The sequence below is a fragment of the Dreissena polymorpha genome, chromosome 2 (genome assembly GCF_020536995.1).
Source record: "Dreissena polymorpha isolate Duluth1 chromosome 2, UMN_Dpol_1.0, whole genome shotgun sequence".
Lineage (NCBI taxonomy): Eukaryota > Metazoa > Mollusca > Bivalvia > Myida > Dreissenidae > Dreissena > Dreissena polymorpha.
In genome coordinates, this window is record NC_068356.1 from 108296922 (window position 1) to 108320370 (window position 23449).

At 40.6% G+C, this 23449-nt stretch overlaps 1 protein-coding gene across 1 annotated transcript in view; it reads right to left on the reverse strand.

Moving 5' to 3' along the window:
* LOC127868396 (fatty acid synthase-like) overlaps positions 1–23449 on the reverse strand; it is an 84808-nt gene that overhangs the window by 33708 nt on the left and 27651 nt on the right. The window contains exons 19-24 of the mRNA XM_052410146.1: positions 6654–6931; positions 5269–5415; positions 4387–4585; positions 3056–3396; positions 2590–2761; positions 2135–2298 (exon numbers count right to left, since the gene is read on the reverse strand). Of these exons, the coding sequence (XP_052266106.1) occupies positions 2135–2298; positions 2590–2761; positions 3056–3396; positions 4387–4585; positions 5269–5415; positions 6654–6931 (1301 nt within the window). The remainder of the gene's footprint in view (positions 1–2134; positions 2299–2589; positions 2762–3055; positions 3397–4386; positions 4586–5268; positions 5416–6653; positions 6932–23449) is intronic.

Below are 23449 nucleotides of genomic sequence, written 5' to 3' on the forward strand. Positions count from 1 at the left end.
GGGGTATACGACTAGATACGGTCGAAGACACCCGTGGTGCTGATAATGTAGCAGTAGTTGTTAGCTGCGCTCCTGAAGTTCCAACATGTGTGGCTGTTAACATGGGAGCCGACACATGTGGTGAGGAAACATGTGATTCCATAAAGGAATAAGACAGCGATCGACTATCCGAATGGTAGGTACGATGTCTACGTGAGGTTTGTCGACGTGCTCATTTTCTGCTATGTCGCGATCTGGATCGGCTGCGATGTCGAGATGTAGCGATTAGAATCACTAGACGAAGATGAGCGTGTCCGATGTCTACTCCTTGATGATGAAGATTCATTCGTCCATGACGAGTTGGGAGAAGAGTAATCCGATGATGAAGATCGAGGTCTTCTTCTGACTGTTGACCGGTGACCGGACTGGACCGAACCGGTGAAGGTGACCGGACGGACCGGACCGATGACCGGACCGGTCATCGATGACCGGACCGGACCAGACTGGTGACCGGCCGGTCATATCATGACCGGACCAGTGACCGATGACCGGCCGGTCATATCATGACCGGACCAGACCGGTGACCGGCCGGTCATATCATGACCGGTTACGTCACCGGCCAAAGACCGAAGAATGGCAGCTGCCATTTGGTCAGACATTGATCGATCCGTAGGTCCATGATCAATGTCGCCGGTATGTATGGTGGGAGTCATACGGTCAGATGATGACCGACAGACAACACCACCATCGTGCCCTGTATCCGGTGACTGAAATGTCAGCTGGTCATCCGTGACCAGTGAAGTCACCGGATAATCAACATCCGTTAGAGGTTCGTGGCGTTTGCGGCTGATCGACGTCCGACGGCGACCAGCTTGTGTCCATATGTCGTAAGACCATCATTAGCACACCGCACACTTTTTAAGTAGAGTACAACCCGTACATGCCAGGCAAGTGTCGTGAGAATCCCACCTTGCCTTGATGTGACCATACGAACCCCTCTTTTGTAAGTTCATTTCTGAAAACAAAAGAAACAGAAAGAGCCTACAACAGACAAAATACAATTGTTAAATTTAAAGCACAATGTAAATAAACAAACGCTGTACAATTTCCCTCAATTATTTATTGAGGAAAAAGGCACGAAGTCCTCGTGGATTACCTATAGAAGGAAATGGAACAAAAACCTTGTGGTGCACGTGCTCATGTACATGAGCACTATAAACAAAGATACCCAGCAAAAGCAGAATTATAACAAAAATTGCAAAAAAAAGTATAAAAAAGTAAACCGAATAATATACAGAAAAGATAAATAAAATTTATCCCTCAAACTCCGACAATAAACACGATTAAAAGAACGAAAAAGTCCTGAGCCAAAATAGGCGTGCACTCGTGGTTATCCGGAAAGGAAAGATGAGTTGCTGTTCTTGTTTTCTGGTTAGGTTACATTGTACTATATTTAACCTGACTTGGTTTTCTTTATTAGAGGTGGATGATTCCCAGGGCTTAAAGTTTTCCGTATAATTAACTCCCTGGAAAGGGATTAGCTAGAGATAACAGGTAATTATTTATGATATTAAAATCAAGTCGCTATGTTCAATATTGAATAATTATCTCCCTTTAAAGCTAATTACTTCCCTTGGATTTGTATGTTTGACCTTAGACCTTGAAAGATGACCTTGACATTGACCTTTAACCACGATGTGTTTGTCAGAAACACAATGCCGCCTACTGCGCCGCTTTGATTTATTTAACAAAAATATATAATTTGGCAGGTCAGATAATTATGTCCATTTAAAGCTTATTACTTCCCTTGGATTTGTTTTTTGACCCCGTGACCTAGTTTTTGACCCGGCATAACCCATATTCGAACATGACCTAGATATTGTCTAAATACAACTTCTGACCAAGTTTAGTAAAGATCAGATGAAAACTATTTGAATTAGAGAGCGGACACGAAAAGTGTGACTGACTGACAGACAGACTTACAGACAGACTTACAGACGGACAGTGCTTAAAGCTTATTTATAGCATAGTTTTAACTATATGTTATTATTTATCATACTCAATTTAGCCTCTTTGTTTAAAGAAATTACTTAGTGCAAAGAAATTTAGGGTAAATTAAATATAGTGCAACAGAATGAGTTAATAAAGCAATTACCAAGATTAGATAGAAGATTCCTCCAAGAGGGCCAAGCTTCTTAGTGTCGTTGATAAGTTCTCGAGCATCATGTATCTGGCAAACATCACGTTCAGACACGGCCACTGTCACACCTTGCTGCTTCCAATGTCGAAACTTCCTCTGCTCCAGACCACTCTCAATGTCTAATATAATTATACAAATACACACATGTTTAAATTGATATGTTGAAATAGTACACAAGGATTCACATTTCTTTCCTTTTACACAAATCTATTAAATGTTTAATGCATCAGCCCATAGCGAAAATGACACGTATACTCTCTTTGATTGTGAACAGAATCTAGATTTCAAAATTTGTTGACAAAGACCACAAAGTAGATAAAGAAGATTTTCACTAAATTACAATTTACTTTTTTCTGATTAATTGACAAATTGATACAGAATATAAGTGAACATTACTCAAGCGCTTTTACATTCACATTCTGTGAAGATCAGTTTTCTGGCTCCCCTATTGATGAGCCATGATGCCAGCGCCAACCCCTGTGGTGTGCGGCCCCTGACCAGAATGTACACCTTGTGAGGTGACAACAGCACCCTCTTCTCTGCTTGAACCTCCAGGGGCCCTGCGGTCACTTCTCCACCCAGCTGAAATAGCAGTAGAGGACTTGTAGCATTCCTGGAGAATGTACTGTCAAACAAATAATAACTGGAAGTTTGGATATGCACAATGTATTTTAAGATTAGACCCGCTTCTTATTTTAATTATTGATTATCATAATTGGACATCAAAATGACATTGGTTCATTTTTGTCCAGACAGTTAATTTATATTCAGTTGTTTAAGTAAGTTAAAGATGCTTCATCAGAGGAATAAGATCTAAATCTTACAAAATACAAACATAAACTAAATTCAGAAGGGCGATACCACGTTTGTCCCTACCTTAAGAACCACATTCTCTTGTGGATGTTTCTCTTTATGACCGATGGCCCTTACTGCCTGCTCAGATGGGTAGATGCGGGGCTCCTGGGGCTGTGTCACCACACCGCTGGATATGCCGTCTGCCACACAGCGGGAGACCTCCACCTCGTCCTCTGGGTCTAGCCTGTGCAGGGACACGTGACACAGCTGACAGTTGCGCTGCAGTAGAGAGGCGACCCCCACAGTTACCTCCAGACCACGCTCCAGGGCTCCACATTGCAGGAACACTCCACCATTCTTCAGCAGGCTGCCCAGACCAGGTACCTCACGCATGTCACAGCATGTGAACACAATATCCACACCTGCAGACAGGAAACACAGTACACAGGTACCTCACGCATGTCACAGCATGTGAACACAATATCCACACCTGCAGACAGGAAACACAATACACAGGTACCTCACGCATGTCACAGCATGTGAACACAATATCCACATCTGCAGACAGGAAACATAGTACACAGGTACCTCACCGTGTCACAGCATGTGAACGCAATATCCACACCTGCAGACAGGAAACACAGTACACAGATACCTCACGCATGTCACAGCATGTGAACACAATATCCACACCTGCAGACAGGAAACACAGGACGCACTTCTGGTAGAGTGGAGAGCAGCATTCACAATTTCAGGGTTTAAATGGCTAAATTAACAAGCCCCTAGTTGGAACCCTACTCAGGTAGTGTTTTAAAGATCTTTCTAAAAAAACACAAGTACTAGTTCTTCGATGGAAAAAACTTTAGAATCTCTTTGAGTTTTAAGCATTCAATGCAATCTAACTAAAATATAATAATGTATAAGTTTGAGAGAACATAACTCAGGGACATATACATAAATGGGCATGAAAAATGTAACTTGCACATCTACACTTCATGACTTGCACATCTACACTTCATGTTAATTACATATTTCAAGTTTCAACTCAATCGCTTGAGAAATGTGAAGGTAATTTGTACTACAACCCTTAGATTGTATGTGACTGCCATAACAATTGCTAAGTTCAAGGGCACATAACTCAGGAATTTGTGGATCACTGAGCATGAAAAGTGTCATCAACGCTTTATGGTTATAACACATTTCGAGTTTGAATACAATAGCCTGAGAAATGTAGAAGAATTGCGCAACACAAACTTATAATATTTTATACAAACAGACCAACCAACTGGCAAACCAAGCACAAAAGCCATCAATCTTAGCATAATTCCTGTATAAACCCTGTCCAACTGTGTTTTCAGGGTATATTGATTGTATAGGGTTAAAAACTAAACTACATAATAAAACAAACATACCTGTTCCATTTGTTTGGCGCAAAACTTCAGAGTGGATGTTATCTTTCAGGACTATTTTCAGTCTGGCTGTATCAAACTTATTTTCAAGCCATTTGATTCTTTCTGCTGATTCTGCAGCAGCAAAACACTGCGACCCACAATCTATGGCTACATCTAAAGCTGCCTGGCTGTACATGTCACTTCCAATTATCAGTACTGACTACAAGATAAACAGCAAGATGGAAATGTATAAGTCATACATATGGCATCATTTTAAATGAAGCTATTTGCAGCATCCATATTGGGTGGACATGCATTTATATTTTCAGGTTGTTCCACTAAAATACTTGTCCAGGCAATTATAGCATTTGATTAATATGACATTTTCTAGTGACTTTTACTTTTTGTCCTCTCTGGTGATATTCAGGAAGTTATTTCCCCTTAAACAATTATTTGTTTCGGAATGATTAACCCATCTATCAATTAGGAGAATCACCATGAAGCATCATCAGTGTTACTGATATCCATGTTTTCAAAAAGTATTAAAAAACTGACAACTGAAATTCTGGGTAAAATTGAACACATTTGTACAAATATTGTGCAATAAAAAGGTATAAATATACAATAGTAAGAAATTAACAAAAATTATGCTTCTGCTACATCCATAGCCAAAGTAATACCGCTGCATCATTTTGTCACAGACATGTGCCAAGTTCAAGGCAAAGTTCAAGAGCACAGAACTCAGCAATATGTAGATCCCTGCACATATAAATTTTGTCACATGCACACTTCTTGTTGAAAACATGTTTTGGATTTCAATTAAACTGCTTGTGAAATGTGCAAGTAGTCAAAAAAAACTTTATTTGAGGGGTACTACATTACATAAGTGTATAAACCCATTACCTTATTTTTGTGAACATGAGCCCTGACCACTAGTGCATAATAGGCGAGCCTGAAAGCCGTTGGGATGACACAGGCCCTCTGGAGACTCCAGCCCTCTGGTATCGGCCACACCTGACACCTCCTGGCATACACCTCACTGCAGATGCCCTGAGAAACAACAATACAGAGACATTGGATATCAGAGAAAACATATAAGGATTCTTTAAATGAAAATTCATAAGCAGTGACAGGAAAACATCGACGGCATTACCACTAAGGTACAAATGCTCAACATATGCAACGTGACCACTGATGCATAGGAGCTTGCCTCTCAGATAAAAAAAATGTCCACTAAATTACAAATGTAAACAAATAAGGACATTTCTCTGAGATAAACAAGATGCCCACTAAATTACAAATGTAAACAAATAAGGACATTTCTCTGAGATAAACAAGATGTCCACTAAATTACAAATGTGAACAAATAAGGACATTTCTCTGACATAAAGAAGATGTCCACTTAATTACAAATGTCAACAAATAAGGACATTTCTCTGAGATAAAGAAGATCTCCACTTAATTACAAATGTCAACAAATAAGGACATTTCTCTGAGATAAAGAAGATTTTTACTTAATTACAAATGTCAACAAATAAGGACATTTCTCTGAGATAAAGAAGATGTCCACTAAAATACATATGTCAACAAATAAGGACATTTCTCTGAGATAAAGAAGATGTCCACTAAATTACAAATATCAACAAATAAGGACATTTCTCTGAAATAAAGAAAATGTTTGCTAAATTACAAATGTCAACAAATAAGGACATTTCCATGAGATAAATAAGATGTCCACTAAATTACAAATGTCAACAAATGAGGACATTTCTCTGAGATTAAAAAGATGTCCACTAAATTACAAATGTCAACAAATAAGGACATTTCTCTGAGATAAAGATCTCCACTAAATTACAAATGTCAACAAATAAGGATATTTCTCTGAGATAAAGAAGATCTCCACTAAATTACAAATGTCAACAAATAAGGACATTTCTCTGAGATAAAGAAGATGTCCACTAAATACAAATGTCAACAAATAAGGACATTTCTCTGAGATAAAGAAGATGTCCACTTAATTACAAATGTCAACAAATACGGATATTTCTCTGAGATAAAGAAGATCTTCACTAAATTACAAATGTCAACAAATAAGGACATTTCTCTGAGATAAAGAAGATCTCCACTTAATTACAAATGTCAACAAATAAGGATATTTCTCTGAGATAAAGATGTCCACTAAATTACAAATTTCAACCAATAAGGACATTTGTCTGAGATAAAGATGTCCACTTAATTACAAATTTCAACCAATTTATGAGTTAAACATTACAGTCAGCAGACCACACCTGCTCTTGGACAAGACCCATCACTGGTGTTCCATTCTTGTCAATCCCACTGAACTCCAATGTGGGCTCCACACTGTACTGACCAAGTTGTCTCAGGCAGGAAACATGGTGTGACCCGATGCTCACATAGCGAGGGTAACACAGGATATAATCTGGATTGTCTACAAGGTGGCTGTTGATTGAAGCCCCAGTTAAGGACATCTCCCATCTAGCTGTAGGGGGCCTGCCCCTTATCTTCAGGGAGGCTGCTGTGGTAGTAATAGTGGGCACACTGCTGCCTTCAAATAGGCAACAGAAAACCAGAAATAGATTTTATTTATTAATTAGATAACACAGGTGTCATTTAATGCAGTGTAATATAAATAAATAAACTCTCAATATTACTGTGGACCATTTAAAGTCATATGGGATAGATTCAAGAGGGGTGCCAGACGATTCGCCCCAATGCACTATCACCCCATGCTGAAAATACCGACTTGCCCAGCGATCCGCCCCGTCCCATATTTTTTATCGCCAATCGCCCCATTTTCAATTTATGTGTGTTAAGGTGTCCTGTTAGCTTTCATAAACAGAATACAATTACATATACATTTTAACATATTATTTCGAAGTTGTCGGGACCTTTTTAAAAAATTTCGGATTAACGATAATTCGAAATAAACATTTGACAGAAGACTTCTGTGTTCCTGTAAAAAAAGTTGTAGAGTTCACGTGGTTTGGTTACACGCTACTGTAAATAATTGTTTTACTCACATAACGTAAACTAATTGTTAAGAAATAGATTTACCGGTATGTTTGTTACGATTGAATGAATAATACTTTTATTTTTTTCATTTTTCTGTAATTGACAGTAACGCCAAAATTATCTGCTATTTGAAGCTTTGACTTCGCTCCCTTCTCGTCTTCCTCTTTTTTGTCTATGACGCCGCTTGACCCCCTTTATATTAACTGCCAATCTGGATATCCTCCCGGCTCTGGTACCGGGCCCTTCTCCAGATTTCTTGACATAAGGATGGGAAAATAGTTACGGCGTCGACATCTTTGTATCATACATGTTGTAATGATATCATCTTAACAAGAGCACCGCCTTGCGGGTGCAGACCGCTCATCTATTTTCTTTTTAAAGGTGAAGGGACTCTCATTTTCAATCACAAAGGAGGGAGGAGTGGAGTGAAGAGGGGTGTATAGTGTGGGGTTGTGGACATTTATTACATTATCTTCCAAAAAAGCGAAAAAAAAAATAAAATAAAAAAATCGGGGGGGGGGGGTATAGTGTGAGGGTGTGGTGATAATTTGTGAGATGATCTTAAAAAAAAAAAAAAAAAAAAAAAAAAAAAATCAAAAAAAAAATTTGGGGGGGGGGGTGGGGGGGGTGGGGTGGGGGGTATAGTGTGAGGGTGTGGTGGTCATTTGTGAGATGATCTTATAAAAAAAAAAAAAAAAAAAAAAATTAGGGGGGGGGGGAGGGGGGGAGGGGGGGGAGGGCACGGGGGATGGTTTGGGTGAAGTCTATTGTGGTATGTCAGGTAAGAGTAGTTTCATCAAAGTATCAATCAAATCTAATCATAAATAAAGAAGTTATGGCAATTTTAGCAAAATTTAATAATTTGACCTTGAGAGTCAAGGTCATTCAAAGGTCAAAGTAAAATTCAAGTTGCCAGGTACAGTAACCTCATGATAGCATGTAAGTATTTGAAGTTTGAAAGCAATAGCCTTGATACTTCGAGTGGATCGAAACACAAAATTTAACCATATATTAAAAGTTACTAAGTCAAAAAAGGGCCATAATTCCGTAACAATGACAACCAGAGTTATGCAACTTGTCCTTTTACTGTACCCTTATGATAGTTTGTGAGTGTTCCAAGTATGAAAGCAATATCTATGATACTTTAGGGGTAAAGTGACCAAAACATAAATCTTAACCAAATTTTCAATTTTCTAAGTATAAAGGGCCCATAATTCCGTCCAAATGCCAGTCAGAGTTACATAACTTTGCCTGCACCGTCCCCTTATGATAGTTCATAAATCTTGCAAGTATGAAAGCAATAGCATTGATACTGTAGGAATAAAGTGGACCTAAACACAAAACTTAATCAAATTTTCAATTTTCTAAGTATAAAAAGGGCACATAATTCTGTCAAAATGCCAGTCAGAGTTACATTACTTTGCCTGCACAGTCCCCTTATGATAGTTAGTAAGTGTTGCAAGTATGAAAGCAATAGCTTTGATGCTTAAGGAATAAAATGGACCTAAACACAAAACTTAACCAAAATTGTCAATTTTCTAAGTATAAAAAGGGCACATAATTCTGTCAAAATGCATGCCAGAGTTATCTAACTTTGCCTGCCCAGTCCCCTCATGATAGTAAGTAAGTGTACCAAGTTTGAATGCAATAGCATTGATACTTACTGAGAAAAGTGGAACTAAACGCAAAACTTAACCAAAATTTGCAATTTTTTAAGTATAAAAAGGGCACATAATTCTGTCAAAATGCACGCCAGAGTTATCTAACTTTGCCTGCCTAGTCCCCTCATGATAGTAAGTAAGTGTACCAAGTTTGAATGCAATAGCATTGATACTTTCTGAGAAAAGTGGACCTAAACGCAAAACTTAACCGGACGCCGACGCCAACGCCAACGCCAACGCCAACGCCGACGCCGACGCCAAGGTGATGACAATAGCTCATAATTTTTTTTCAAAAAATAGATGAGCTAAAAACGTAGAGTTTATATATGGTGCATTTGATTTTACAACATTTACTCAGACCTAACTTGACACATTTGTGTGTGATCAAAGAATGCACAACTACACAAATAAGTAATTATTGGCTTTTGACGACATTAAAATAATTAACACGCAACGCGCAGACAACAAATGTGAGAAATTACGCTCAATTAGCGGCTGGTTTTAATTGGCGTCTGCAGTTTTTACTTCGGATTAATGATTGATAATCAAGTGCGAATTATAGTGTTGGGACCGACAGAATCACCTCGAATTAACGATTTCTTCCGTTTAACCATGAAATTTTACATTAAACAAAGATGAAACGAAATCGAGACCCAAAAAAATACTTTGATTTAACGGGGATTTCGGATTATCAGTGTTGGAAATATCGGTGTTGAAGCTTACAAGTTACAAATGTCACATATGAATATCTTAACAACATTAGTAGAAACTCCCCTTTAATTGCTAAAGTTGTGATTAGAATGGTGGTTGTATAGTCTAACATTTGAATTGTGTAACTAGATGAATGTAAGAATTGCAAGAAACCATTTCATACTTTATGTCTCCAAAATGTATCCTGTTGTTTAGTGACACAATTATCAATGTTGATTTAGGATGATGAATCTATGTATAAAAACAATGACAGAAATGGAGCTAGTGTGTGAGGTTTGTTATCATTAATAATTAATTTGTTTAATGTTGTTTAAATTAACATTGTTGACTTTTTTTAATAAGCGAAGAATTTTCAACGTATAAATTGTTATTGAATTTGATTTTTTTTTTTTATTTGAGTTAAATACAACACATTTTTTTTAACTCAAATGAAGATACAGAAAACTTACTTTTACGAATCCATTTACTATTGAATATCTGTTTCTATTGTTTTCTGAAATATGCTAATTGAGCCACATAAAACTCAAATGAAGATATAGAAAACTACCTTTTACAAATACATTTACTATTGTTTTTATTATTTTCCGAAATATGCTTATTAAGCCACACAATAACAGATTTCCAGATTACGTAAATATTTGTAAAACATTCACATACGCCTTGATAACAGGAACACAAATTTGGCTACAACGGCTGTCAACCGCGGGAGATAATTTGCAGGTTTATGGTATTTATGGATTAATTAGTGGGACGTGTACAACATATGCACCAGTCTCTGCGTGATTCTTCCGCTCATATGCAATTAAAATAGAATTGACGGAAATGTAAAGCACTATATACATGTATTATGAAATGAAAATTTTTTAGGGATAAATGCGGTAGAGTATATGGTGCTGACTGTTCGGGAGCAGAGGAATATTCGGTTCATCTGTAAGGAATGCACATCTCCACCAGCGAGGTCAATGCCCGCATCACCGTCGATGCCGGTAAAATCTCCACCGACGACATCCATCTCCGCATCACCGTCGACGCCAGTTAAATCTCCACCGGCGACATCCATCTCCGCATCGCCGTCGACGCCGGTAAAATCTCCACCGGCGACGTCCATCTCCGCATCGCCGTCGACGCTGGTAAAATCTCCACCGGCGACGTCCATCTCCTCTTTCATTGTCGAGCCGATAAATTCTCCATTGACGACGTCCATCTCCACATCGCCGTCGACGCTGTCTCGGCAGCTTGACTGACGAGTGGCTTCTGCAGCTGCAGAAATACATTTTCGACCAGTGGTTGAACTCAACGACGTTCCCGCCCGTCACGTGGACCGTGTTCGGACGTGTCACGCTCACGAACAACGACTGTGAAGGGTGGCATCGTAGCATCAACTCACATGCTCGAGAGACGACCCCACCTTCTGATTCCCCTTTTGAATGCCGAGGTCAACAAGTTTACCCTCACGCGGGTCATGGTGGCGGAGGGTTCGATGTACCGTCAGGAGAAATTAAAGGTCAAACAAAAGAACGAGTGGTACCTCAGGCTCTGGGACTTGTACAACGAGGGTGAGATGTCGGTAGCACAACACTTACTTCTGTCCGATGTTTCCTCCACAGTGGGACCAATTCAGTGACTTCAAATAGTCGTGGTTCGTGCGCGGATTTCGACCAGTGAATGAATGACCAATGAAGATCGTAATAACAAGTTCCATGACTTGCACGTGTGATATTCAGTCCAAGTAAATATTATAAATTATATCATCTTATGTTTTCATTTTGATTAGGTTTCAGACAATTGTAGATTATCCATATATAATTGTTTTTTATAAATATATTTGTATACTGATGAATATACGCATCGAGTTGTGTGTTCATGCTCGCTTGCTACATGTATCCCAATAGTTAACTCATTCTTCCCAAGTGACGCATTGAGTCATGTTTGTTTTTTTTAAATCAAGTCCATCCTGATCAGACAGCTCCTCAAGGGCTATCTACTAAGGATGGACTTACTCTGCCAATATACAGCCCACAATTAACTTTTTTCTCTGTGTCAATGCAAAAATATATATAAACAAGAGCACCGCCTTGCAGGCGCAGACCGCTCATCTATTTTTCTTTTTAAAGGTGTAGGGACCTATCTCAATTTCAATCACAAAGGAGGGAGGGGTGGAGTGGAGAGGTCATTTATTACATTATCTTCCAAAATTGCAAAAAAAAAAATGCAAAAATAATTAATTTTTTTTTGGGGGGGGGGGGGTGGGGGGATTCTTGGTTGGGATGGTTGGACAGTATTTCAAAAATAAAATAATAAAAATAAATATTTGTGTTTTTTAACCATGTTTCAAAAAAACAAGAGATGTGTTCGTCAGACACACAATGCACCCTATTGCGCCGCTTTGAAAAAAAACATTTTGTTTTCTTTTACCTTTGACCTTGAAGGATGACCTTGACCTTGAACTTTCACCACTCAAAATGTGCAGCTTTATGAGAACGCCGCTTTAAAATATTCTTTTTTTGACCTTTGACCTTGAAGGATGACCATCTTGACCTTGAAGGATGACCTTGACATTGAACTTCCACCACTCAAAATGTGCAGCTTCATGAGAACGCAGCTTTGAATTATTATTTTTTTGACCTTTGACCTTTAGGGTGACCTTGACCTTGAAGAATGACCTTGACCTTGAACTTCCACCACTCAAAATGTGCAGCTTCATGAGAACGCCGCTTTTTAAAAAAAAATTACCTTTGACCTTGAAGGATGACCTTGACCTTGAAGGATGACCTTGACCTTGAACTTCCACCACTCAAAATGTGCAGCTTCATGAGAACGCCGCTTTGAAATTTTTTTGATTTTTTTTTTACCTTGAAGGATGAACTTGACCTTGAACTTCCACCACTAAAAATGTGCAGCTTCATGATAACGCCGCTTTGAATTAAATTTTTTTGACCTTTGACCTTGAAGGATGACCATCTTGACCTTGAAGGATGACCTTGAACTTCCACCACTCAAAATGTGCAGCTTCATGATAACGCCGCTTTGATTTTTTTTTATTAAATTGACCTTTCACCTTGAAGGATGACGTTGACCTTGAAGAATGACCTTGTCCTTGAACTTCCACCACTCAAAATGTGCAGCTTCATGAGAACGCCGCTTTGAATTTATTTATTTTTTATCTTTGACCGTGAAGGATGACCTTGACCTTGAAGGATGACCTTGACCTTGAACTTCCACCACTCAAAATGTGCAGTTTTATGAGAACACCGCTTTGACTTTTTTCATTTTTTTTTACCTTGAAGGATGACCTTGACCTTGAACTTCCACCACTCAAAATGTGCAGCTTCATGAGATACACATGCATGCCAAATATCAAGTTGCTATCTTCAATATTAAAAAAGTTATGGCCAATGTTAAAGTTTTCAGACGGACAGAAGCCATATATTTGACATTTGACCTTGAAGTATGACCTTGACCTTCACCTTTTACCACTCAAAATGTGCAGCTCCATGAGATACACATGCATGCCAAATATCAAGTTGCTATCTTCAATATTGAAAAAGTTATGGCCAATGTTAAAGTTTTCGGACGGACAGATGCCATAAATTTGACATTTGACCTTGAAGGATGACCTTGACCTTGACCTTTCACCACTCAAAATGTGCAGCTCCTTGAGATACACATGCATGCAAAATATCAAGTTGCTATCTTCAATAGTGAAAAAGTTATGGCCAATGTTAAAGTTTTTTTCGGACGGACAGACAGACAGACTGACATACTGACGGACAGTTCAACTGCTATATGCCCCCCTACCAGAGGAATAAAAATTATTTTTTGGGGGTGGGGGGTGGGGGGGTATAGTGTGAAGGTGTTGTGGTCATTTATTAGATGATCTCGGGGGGGGGGGGGGGATTCGGGGGGGCGGGGAGGGGGGATTCGGAGGCGTGGGGGATGGTTTGGGTGGAGTCTATTGTGGTATGTCAGGTAAGATTTGTTTTGTCAAAGTTTCAATCAAATCTAATCGTAAATAAAGAAGTTATGGCAATTTCAGCAAAATTTAATAATTTGACCTTGAGAGTCAAGGTCATTCAAAGGTCAAGGTAAAGTTCAACTTGCCAGGTACAGTACCCTCATGATAGCATGAAAGTATTTGAAGTTTGAAAGCAATAGCCTTTATACTTTAGAAGTAAAGTGGATCTAAACACAAAATGTAACCATATATTCAAAGTTACTAAGTCAAACAAGAAATGTGTTTGTCGGAAACACTATGTCCCCTTCTGCGCCGCTTTGAAATTATTATTTTTTTACCTTTGACCTTGAAGGATGACCTTGACCTTGAACTTCCACCACTCAAAATGTGAAGCTTAATGAGAACGCCGCTTTGAAAAAAAAAAGTTTTTTTTACCTTTGACCTTGAAGGATGACCTTGACCTTGAAGGATGACCTTGACCATCCACCACACAAAATGTGCAGCTTCATGAGAACGCCGCTTTGAAATTTATTATTATTTTTTTGACCTTTGACCTTGAAGGATGACCTTGAATTTTAAGGATGACCGTGACCTTGAACTTCCACTACTCAAAATGTGCAGCTTCATGAGAACGTCGCTTTAAAAAAAAATTGACCTTTGACCTTGAAGGATGACCTTTACCTTGAAGGATGACCTTGACCTTGAACTTCCACCACTCAAAATGTGCAGCTTCATGAGAACGCCGCTTTGAATTAAAAAAAAATAAAAAAAATGACCTTTAACCTTGAAGGATGACCTTGACCTTGAAGGATGACCTTGACCTTAAACTTCCACTACTCAAAATGTGCGGCTCCATGAGATACACATGCATGCCAAATATCAAGTTGGTATCTTCAATATTGCCAAAGTATTAATAAAATGAGCGATTTTTGCCACATATACTTGACCTCTGACCTTAAAGGATGACCTTGACCTTTCACCACTCAAAATGTGCGGCACCATGAGATACACATGCATGCCAAATATCAAGTTGGTATCTTCAATATTGCCAAAGTATTAACAAGGGACAAAATTGTCACAAAACCAGGTTTTCATTGTGAAAAAAAAATCTGATAAAGGGAGAAAACTCAAACTGAACTTTTGAAATGACCAAAAAAAATTAACCCCCTTTGTAAGTTTTTTTTTTTTTTAAATCTATTTTTAGTCGTGGCGACCTTGACATTGGAGATATTGACGTGATTCTTTCGTGGGACACACCGTCCCATGATGGTGAACAAATGTGCCAAATGATTTTAAAATCTCACAATGAATGACATAGTTATGGCCAGGACAAGCTCATTTATGGCCATTTTTGACCTTTGAACTCAAAGTGTGACCTTGACCTTGGAGATATCGACGTAATTATTTCGCGCGACACACCGTCCAATAATGGTGAACAAATGTGCCAAATGATTTTAAAATCTGCCGATGAACGACATAGTTATGGCTCGGACAAGCTCATTTATGGCCATTTTGACCTTTGAACTCAAAGTGTGACCTTGACCTTGGAGATATCGACGTAATTATTTCGCGCGACACACCGTCCAATGATGGTGAACAAATGTGCCAAATGATTTTAAAATCTGACAATGAACGACATAGTTATGGCCCGGACAAGCTTATTTCGCCAGCCCGCCAGCCAGCCAGCCAGCCAGCCCGCCAGCCAGCCAGCCAGCCAGCCCGCCCGCATTCGCCAATCTAATAACCAGTTTTTTCCTTCGGAAAACCTGGTTAATAAAATGAGCGATTTTGCCCACATATATTTGACCTCTGCCCTTGAAGGATGACCTTGACCTTTCACCACTCAAAATGTGCGGCTCCATGAGATACACATGCATGCCAAATATCAAGTTGCTATCTTCAATATTGCAAAAGTATTCATAAAATAAGCGATTTGGGCCACATATATTTGACCTCTGACCTTGAAGAATGACCTTGACCTTTCACCACTCAAAATGTGCAGCTCTATGAGATACACATGCATGCCAAATATCAAGTTGCTATCTTCAATATTGCAAAAGTACTCATAAAATGAGCGATTTTGGCCACATATATTTGACCTCTGACCTTGAAGGATGACCTTGACCTTTCATTACTCAAAATGTGCAGCTCTATGAGATACACATGCATGCCAAATATCAAGTTGCTATCTTGAATATTGAAATACTGCATAAGTGTACATTAAATGAGCGATTTCGAACCATATATTTGACCTTTGACCTTGAAGGATGACCTTGATCTTTCACCACTCAAAATGTGCAGCTCCATGAGATACATATGCATGCCAAATATCAAGTTGCTATCTTCAATATTGCAAAAATTATTGTAAATGTTAAAGTTGGCGCAAACCAACCAACAGACCAACAGACCAACAGACCAACCAACCAACCAACAGACAGGGCAAAAACAATATGTCCCCCACTACTATAGTGGGGGACATAAAAAGGGCCATAATTCCATGAAAATGACAACCAGAGTTATGCAACTTGTCCTTTACTGTCCCCTTATGATAGTTTGCGAGTGTTTCAAGTATGAAAGCAATATCTATGATACTTTAGGGGTAAAGCGGACCAAAACACAAAACTTAACCAAATTTTCATGTATAAAGGGCAATCAAAATGCCAGTCAGAGTTACATAACTTTGCCTGCACAGTCCCCTTACGATAGTTAGTAAGTGTTGCAAGTATGAAAGCAATAGCTTTGATACTTTAGGAAAAAAGTGGACCTAAACACAAAACTTAACCAAATTTTCAATTTTCTAAGTATAAAAAGGGCACATTATTCTGTCAAAATGCCAGTCAGAGTTACATAACTTTGCCTGCACAGTCCCCTTATGATAGTTAGTAAGTGTTGCAAGCATGAAAGCAATAGCTTTGATACTTAAGGAATAAAATGGATCTTAACGCAAAAATTAACCAAAATTTTCAATTTTCTAAGTATAAAAAGGGCACATCATTCTGTCAAAATGCAAGCCAGAGCCAGTCCCCTCATGATAGTAAGTAAGTGTACCAAGTTTGAATGCAATAGCATTGATACTTTATGAGAAAAGTGGACCTAAATGCAAAACTTAACCGGACGCCGACGCTGACGCCAAGGTGATGACAAAAGCTCATAATTGTTTTTAAAAAAATTAATGAGCTAAAAACAAATTTTCTTAAGTAAAATTCATTTTAATTATTAAATACTTACCTGTTATCTCTAGCTTACCCCTTTCCAAGGGAGTTATTTCATCCGGAAAATATTCAAGCGCTGGGAATCGTCCACCTCTATAAGAATCCAAATCAGGTTAAACATAGTACAATGCAACCTAACAGGAAATCAAGAACCACAACTCATCTTTCCTTTACGCAAACATAAAAAGGCGATGAGCGGGGTGGGAGGTGGGACTTACCGATAACAGGTAAGTATTTAATAATTAAAATGAATTTTACTTAAGAAAATTTGTTTTAATATCATAAATACGTTACCTGTTATCTCTAGCTGATTTTGCAGCTGCGGCGGGAAGGTTCGCATATTTTTTCCCATCACAGCAAAACCCATATAGAGGGTTTACAGCCAGAGATAGTAGAATCAAGTCCTCTTATAATCTTTGTTAGTACAGTATAGTACTTAATTCTCGGATGGCACCAGTGTACTTACGCCATAGAAGAAACTACAGTTTGAGCCACTACAAGAGGACCCAACTTATACAAATTGTCTTGTTGGCACTCAAGAGAACAAAGATAAAAAGAGGAGAAGGTGGTCGGATTCCTCCAGAAAGCAGCTTGAAGCACTTCAGATAGTGGGGTCTGATTAATATAAGCCCACGAAGCCGAAAGAGCTCTTAATTCATGCGGTCTTATCTTAAACAGGGATAAATCCCTCGATGAAAGAGAAGAATAAGCTTTCCTTATAGTCGAGGCTATCCAACGAGAAATAGAAGCCGCAGACACATCGCCCCCCCCTTTTAATGGAATGAAAAGTCTCTTGCGAGAACCTCGAATAGACTTTACCTTTTTAAGGTAGAACTTCAAAGCCCTGACCGGGCAAAGGAGTCTATCATCATCTTCATGTCCACAAGTTCTAGATAGACTTGGAACTTTGAAGGGTTTGGAAGCCATAGAGGGGAGTTGATTTTTAGCAAGGAATCCTGACTGACACAACAATGTAACAGAACCATCAGAAGAGTCAAAACGAAGATGACTATCCTCGATAGAAAGAGCATGAATTTCACTTCTCCGTTTGGCTGAAGCCATAGTAAGAAGGAAAACGGTCTTCCATGTTAGGAATTGTAATGAAGCCTGATCAAGAGGTTCATAGGGAGCCTTAATAAGGGAACCAAGCACACAAGCTAAATCCCATTTAGGAGCAAGTGTACGAGATACAGGACGACTAAGTTCCATAGCTCGAACAAGTTCTGAAATAGCTGGATCAGCACAGACTTGTGAAGACTTAGTGAAAGCCAATGTATGCGAAATCATAGATCTGTATCCTTTGATGGAACTAAGAGAAAGTTTCTTATCATCAAAAAGATAAATGAGAAAATCCGCTATTCGTCTAGCAGAGGGATTGAGGGGATTAATTTTCCCTCGAAAACACCAATTGGAGAAGAGTTTCCAACGAGCATCATAGACTGCTCTGGTGGATTTTCTCCTTGCCGAAGCAACGAGGGTTGAAGCCCTGACAGAAAAACATTTCTTCTGCAAAGATTGCCTGATAACGGCCAGACGTGTAAGTGGAACATTTTTGGGTCCGCATGTAGTCTGCCGCTTTGAGACAGAAGATCTGACCTGTGAGGAAGATTCCTGGGATAATCGTACAGGAGACTGAGAAGATCGTTGAACCAAGATCTTCTGGGCCACCAAGGGGCAATCAGGAGTATCCTGCAAGAGCTCACCCTGATTTTCCCCAATATTTGGGGAATTAGAATGGGTGGGGGATAGGCGTAAGCGTCCAGTTGGTCCCATGCGAACGAAAGCGCGTCGATTGCCCACGCTGCTGGATCGTAAACTGGACTCACATACAGAGGAAGTCTGTGATTGTGTCTGGTTGCAAATAGATCGACCAGGGGATAACCGAACTTGAAAAAGATCTGGTTGGTCACTTCTTGATGAAGTGTCCACTCCGATGGAAGTAACTGGTGTTTGCGAGACAAACCATCCGCCAGGGCGTTGAGGCGACCTGGTATATATTTTGCCAGCAGATGAATGTTGAGTGTTTTGCAAAGAACAAGTAATTTTCTGGTTTCCAGATACAGGGATTGAGAATGTGTTCCCCCCTGTGCCTGGATGTAAGCCACCACAGATGTGTTGTCTGTTGACACCATCACACAAGAGTCTCGAAGATGTGATTGGAAATGAGATACAGCTAGAAATACTGCTCGCATTTCTAGATTGTTGATATGAAGGTGAGATTCCTGATGAGACCACAACCCTGAAATTATCAGACTGAGAGGTTCCAGGTGAGCACCCCACCCTTCCTTGCTCGCATCCGTTATTAGATATAATGACGGTTGCGGGGGAAGAAGGGGTACTCCTGCCAACAGAGTCTCCTCGTCTAGCCACCACTGAAGATGAGACCTTAAGGAGGGAAGGATTGGAATCTGTGTTAATAGATTGCCTGGAGACCATTTCCAACAAGCTGAGAGATAGTGCTGAAGAGGACGTAGGAAGAGACGTCCCAACTGCACAAAGTCTGCTACTGAGCTCAGGATACCGTTGAGAGAGAGGAATTCTTGAGCTGTTATATGAGATTGGGACAAAACCCAGTTGACCTTCATCAGAAGGTCTGATATACGTTGAATAGACACTCTGACCCGATTGATGTGGGTCAAGAAATTCATTCCCACAAACGTAAAGTCCTGTGAAGGAATGAGGTCTGATTTGTCTGCATTGAGAAGGAGCCCTAACGAGAGGAGCTCCTTCCAAGAGAATTCTAGGTTGTACAGAAGCAATTGACGATCGAGCTGGTGTAAGAGCCAGTCGTCGAAATACTGAAGAAGAATAATCCCGTGAACTCTGAGGTGTGATCCGACTGCCGACATTAGTTTGGTAAAAACTCGTGGGGCTGTCGCCAACCCGAAAGGCATAGACCGGAACTGGTAGACTTGGCCTTGAAAGGCGAATCGCAAGTACTTTCGGTAGTTGGGATGTATAGGAACATGGAAGTAAGCATCTTCCAGATCCAAAGACACCCCCCAGTGCACGGGTTTGATGGATTCCCGTATGAAAGAAGGAGTCTCCATTTTGAAAGTTGGTTTGAGGAGATACATGTTGAACACTTTTAAATCTATTACTGGTCTCCAGGAACCATTTTTCTTTTGAACAAGAAAAAGACGACTGTAAAATCCTGGAGAATAAGGATCTTGAACCCTTTCTACCGCCTGTTTTTCCAAGAGCCCGAGAATGGACTCTGGAATATGTGGATGCCGAGATACCAGCTCTATAGGGACGCGAGAAAGTGGAGGCCTTTTTTCGAATTGAAAAGTCAGGCCTTTTGTCACAAGAGAATGAACCCATGCGTCTGAAGTAATTTGAAGCCATCGATTTGAGAAGTGGAAAAGTCTGGCCCCGACTGGTATTTCCGGCATCGGAGGTTGTGGCGGTAGAAAGGGAAGGGACCTAGGGCTGATAAGCAGGAGGTGCGCCCCTGCCGGTAGAAGGTTTGAAATTCCTCTGTCCCGGCTTGGGTTTGCCCTTTTTCCCAGAATCTTTATTAGAAGACTTGTGTGACAAAGAAGGTCTGTTATAGGAAGACTGCCTATTAGGACCTGACCGTGGATTAAAAGAAGGCTTTTTAGAGAAAAGGTTATTTCTCTTAGCCGTCTTGAATGCTGGAACTGCTGGTGGCCTAGAAGCAGGATGCTTAAAGACCCCTTGGCGTTGTCCAGAGTTGTTTCTAGCTAAAGAAGCATGAAGTTGGTCATCCTTGTCAGCTGTGATTGCTTCTTGTATCCTTCCACCAAAAAGAAACCCTGATGTGAGAGGAGCTGTTCTGAGCGAGTTCATACCAGGTTCCAACAGAAAATCTTTAGGTAAAGAAGTAAGGATAAGATCTCTACGAATCCTTAGCATCTCGGACATTGAAGAAGCAGAAGTGTGAGATAAGGCCAGTGTGGTCCGTGAGAGATGAATTAACAAATCACGGAGTTCCTCCGGAACAGATTTCGACCAATCACACACCATTTGTAAAATTGTCGCTAGCATGAAGTCAATTTGGTTAGTCAAACCTAATGATCTACGTTCCCTCATTTCCCAAGTTTCCAACATTGAAAACGGAACAGAAACTGAATTGGAACCACTTGGCATTACAAGAGATAGCTTGCTTATGTCCGGATCTGGAACCGGAAGTTTTGAAAAATCCAACCCAGATGTTGCATGTGGTACAGGAGGTTTGTAACTTTTACTACCTTCCTGGTGTTTTGGATCAGCTAGTTCCTTAGGAATTTTCCATGTTTCTCCTCGTTTTGGAATAGTCTTATTAGCTGATTCCAATGATTGAAGAACAGATAGAACAGTAGAACCAATGGGAAGTCGTGGGTCAGGACGAGCCGTCGACTTAATAACCCTGTTGGGATCAAATGTACGAAAAAGTTGTTCTGTCACAGAAATCGTCGCATTTGAAGACAGTTCAGCAGGTCTTGGACAGTAATCTTCACCAAGAGTACGAAACATCAGTTCATAGATCTGACCAATCGGAGCTAAATATTGATCCGTCTCAACATTAGATTCTGCATCTGAATCAGCCTCACTCTCTACAACACCAGCGGTTTGTATAGAATCAGCAGGAACAGAAGTGAGAATATCTTGTACCGGATTGTAATTGTCTGGTAACAGCGAATGATCATCCCCGACGTCAGTAAACTGATAATGTAAACCGGAAGAAGGTAAATTATCAGCATTGACCGGTACAAAATGTCCCGCTGAATTCTGTATCCATAGTGTATCAGGATTCGACAGGGTAGCTGTAGGGGGTACACGACTAGATACTGTAGATGATACCCGTGGTGTTGACACTGACGCCGTAGTAGTGAGATGAGCTCCTGAAGATGCAATACGTGTGGCAGTCAACGTTGGAACCGACACATTTGGCATGGAAACATGCGATTCCATAACGGAACACGATGGTGAACGACTATACGTATGGTAAGTCCGATGCTGTCTACGTGAACGTTGCCGACGTCCTCGTTTCCTGCAATGTCGAGATCTGGATCGGCTGCGCTGTCGAGATGTGGATCGGCTGCGATGTGATCGAGATTTTTTGGAATACCGTCTCCGTGAGTGACGACGTGATCGCTTATGAGCGCCGCGACGATGATAACTGCTCGACGAAGAAGAGCGTGTCCGATGTCCACTCCTTGATGAAGACGATGTATTCGACGACGAATCGGATGTAGAAGAATACGCCGATGATGAAGACCGAGTTCTTCTTGACCGGCGATTGGTGTTATCGGTGGCAGGCCCAACTGATGACTGTTGACCGGTGACCGGACCGGACCGGACCGGTGACCGGACCGGACCGGTGATCAATGACCGGACCGGACCGGTGACCGGACCGGACCGGTGACCGGACCGGACCGGTGACCGGACCGGACCGGTGACCGGACCGGACCGGTGACCGGACCGGACCGGTGACCGGACCGGACCGGTGACCGGACCGGTGACCGGACCGGTGACCGGACCGGTGACCGGACCGGTGACCGGACCGGACCGGTGACCGGACCGGACCGGTGACATGACCGGACCGGACCGGACCGGTGACATGACCGGTGACCGGACCGGACCGGTGACCGGCCGGTCATATTATGACCGGTTACGTCACCGGACAAAGACCGTAGAATGGCGGCTGCCATGTGGTCTGACATTGATCCAGTCGTTCCATGATCAATGTCGCCGGTATGCATGGTGTGAGTCATAAGATCTGATGACGATCGACTGACAACAACACCATCTTGCCCGGTACCCGGTGACTGACAAAACCGCTGGTCATCCTTGACCAGTGGAGTCACCGGGTAATCAACGTCGGATGGAGGTTCGTTGCGTTTGCGGCTGATCGACGTCCTCCGGCGACCTGCTTTTGTCCATACGTCGTAAGCCCACAAATCGCAAACCGCACATTTGTTATTAAATGTGCAACCGGTACATGCCAAGCAAGTATCGTGGGAATCCCACCTTGCTTTGATATGACCACAAGAACCTCTATCCTGTAAGTTCATTCTGAAATAAAAGAAACAGAAAGAACCTACAAAAAACAAATTAATGATTATAAATTCAAATAAAAAAGTTAAACCACAAAATGTAAACACAAAGAACGCTGTCCAATTGACCTCAATTACTTATTGGGGAATAGGCACGAATTCCTCGTGGTTCACGTGCTCATGACGTCATGTACATGAGCGACGATGCAAACAAAGAAACCCAGCAAAAGCAGAAATATGACAATTACTGCAACAAAAAGTATAGAAATATAAACCGAATGATACAAATAAAAGATAAATAAACTTTATCCTTTTAAACTCCGCCAAAAACACAGTGAAAAGAACACATAAGTCCTGAGCCTAAAATAGGCGTGCACATGGTTTTATCCGGAAAGGAAAGATGAGTTGTGGTTCTTGATTTCCTGTTAGGTTGCATTGTACTATGTTTAACCTGATTTGGATTCTTATAGAGGTGGACGATTCCCAGCGCTTGAATATTTTCCGGATGAA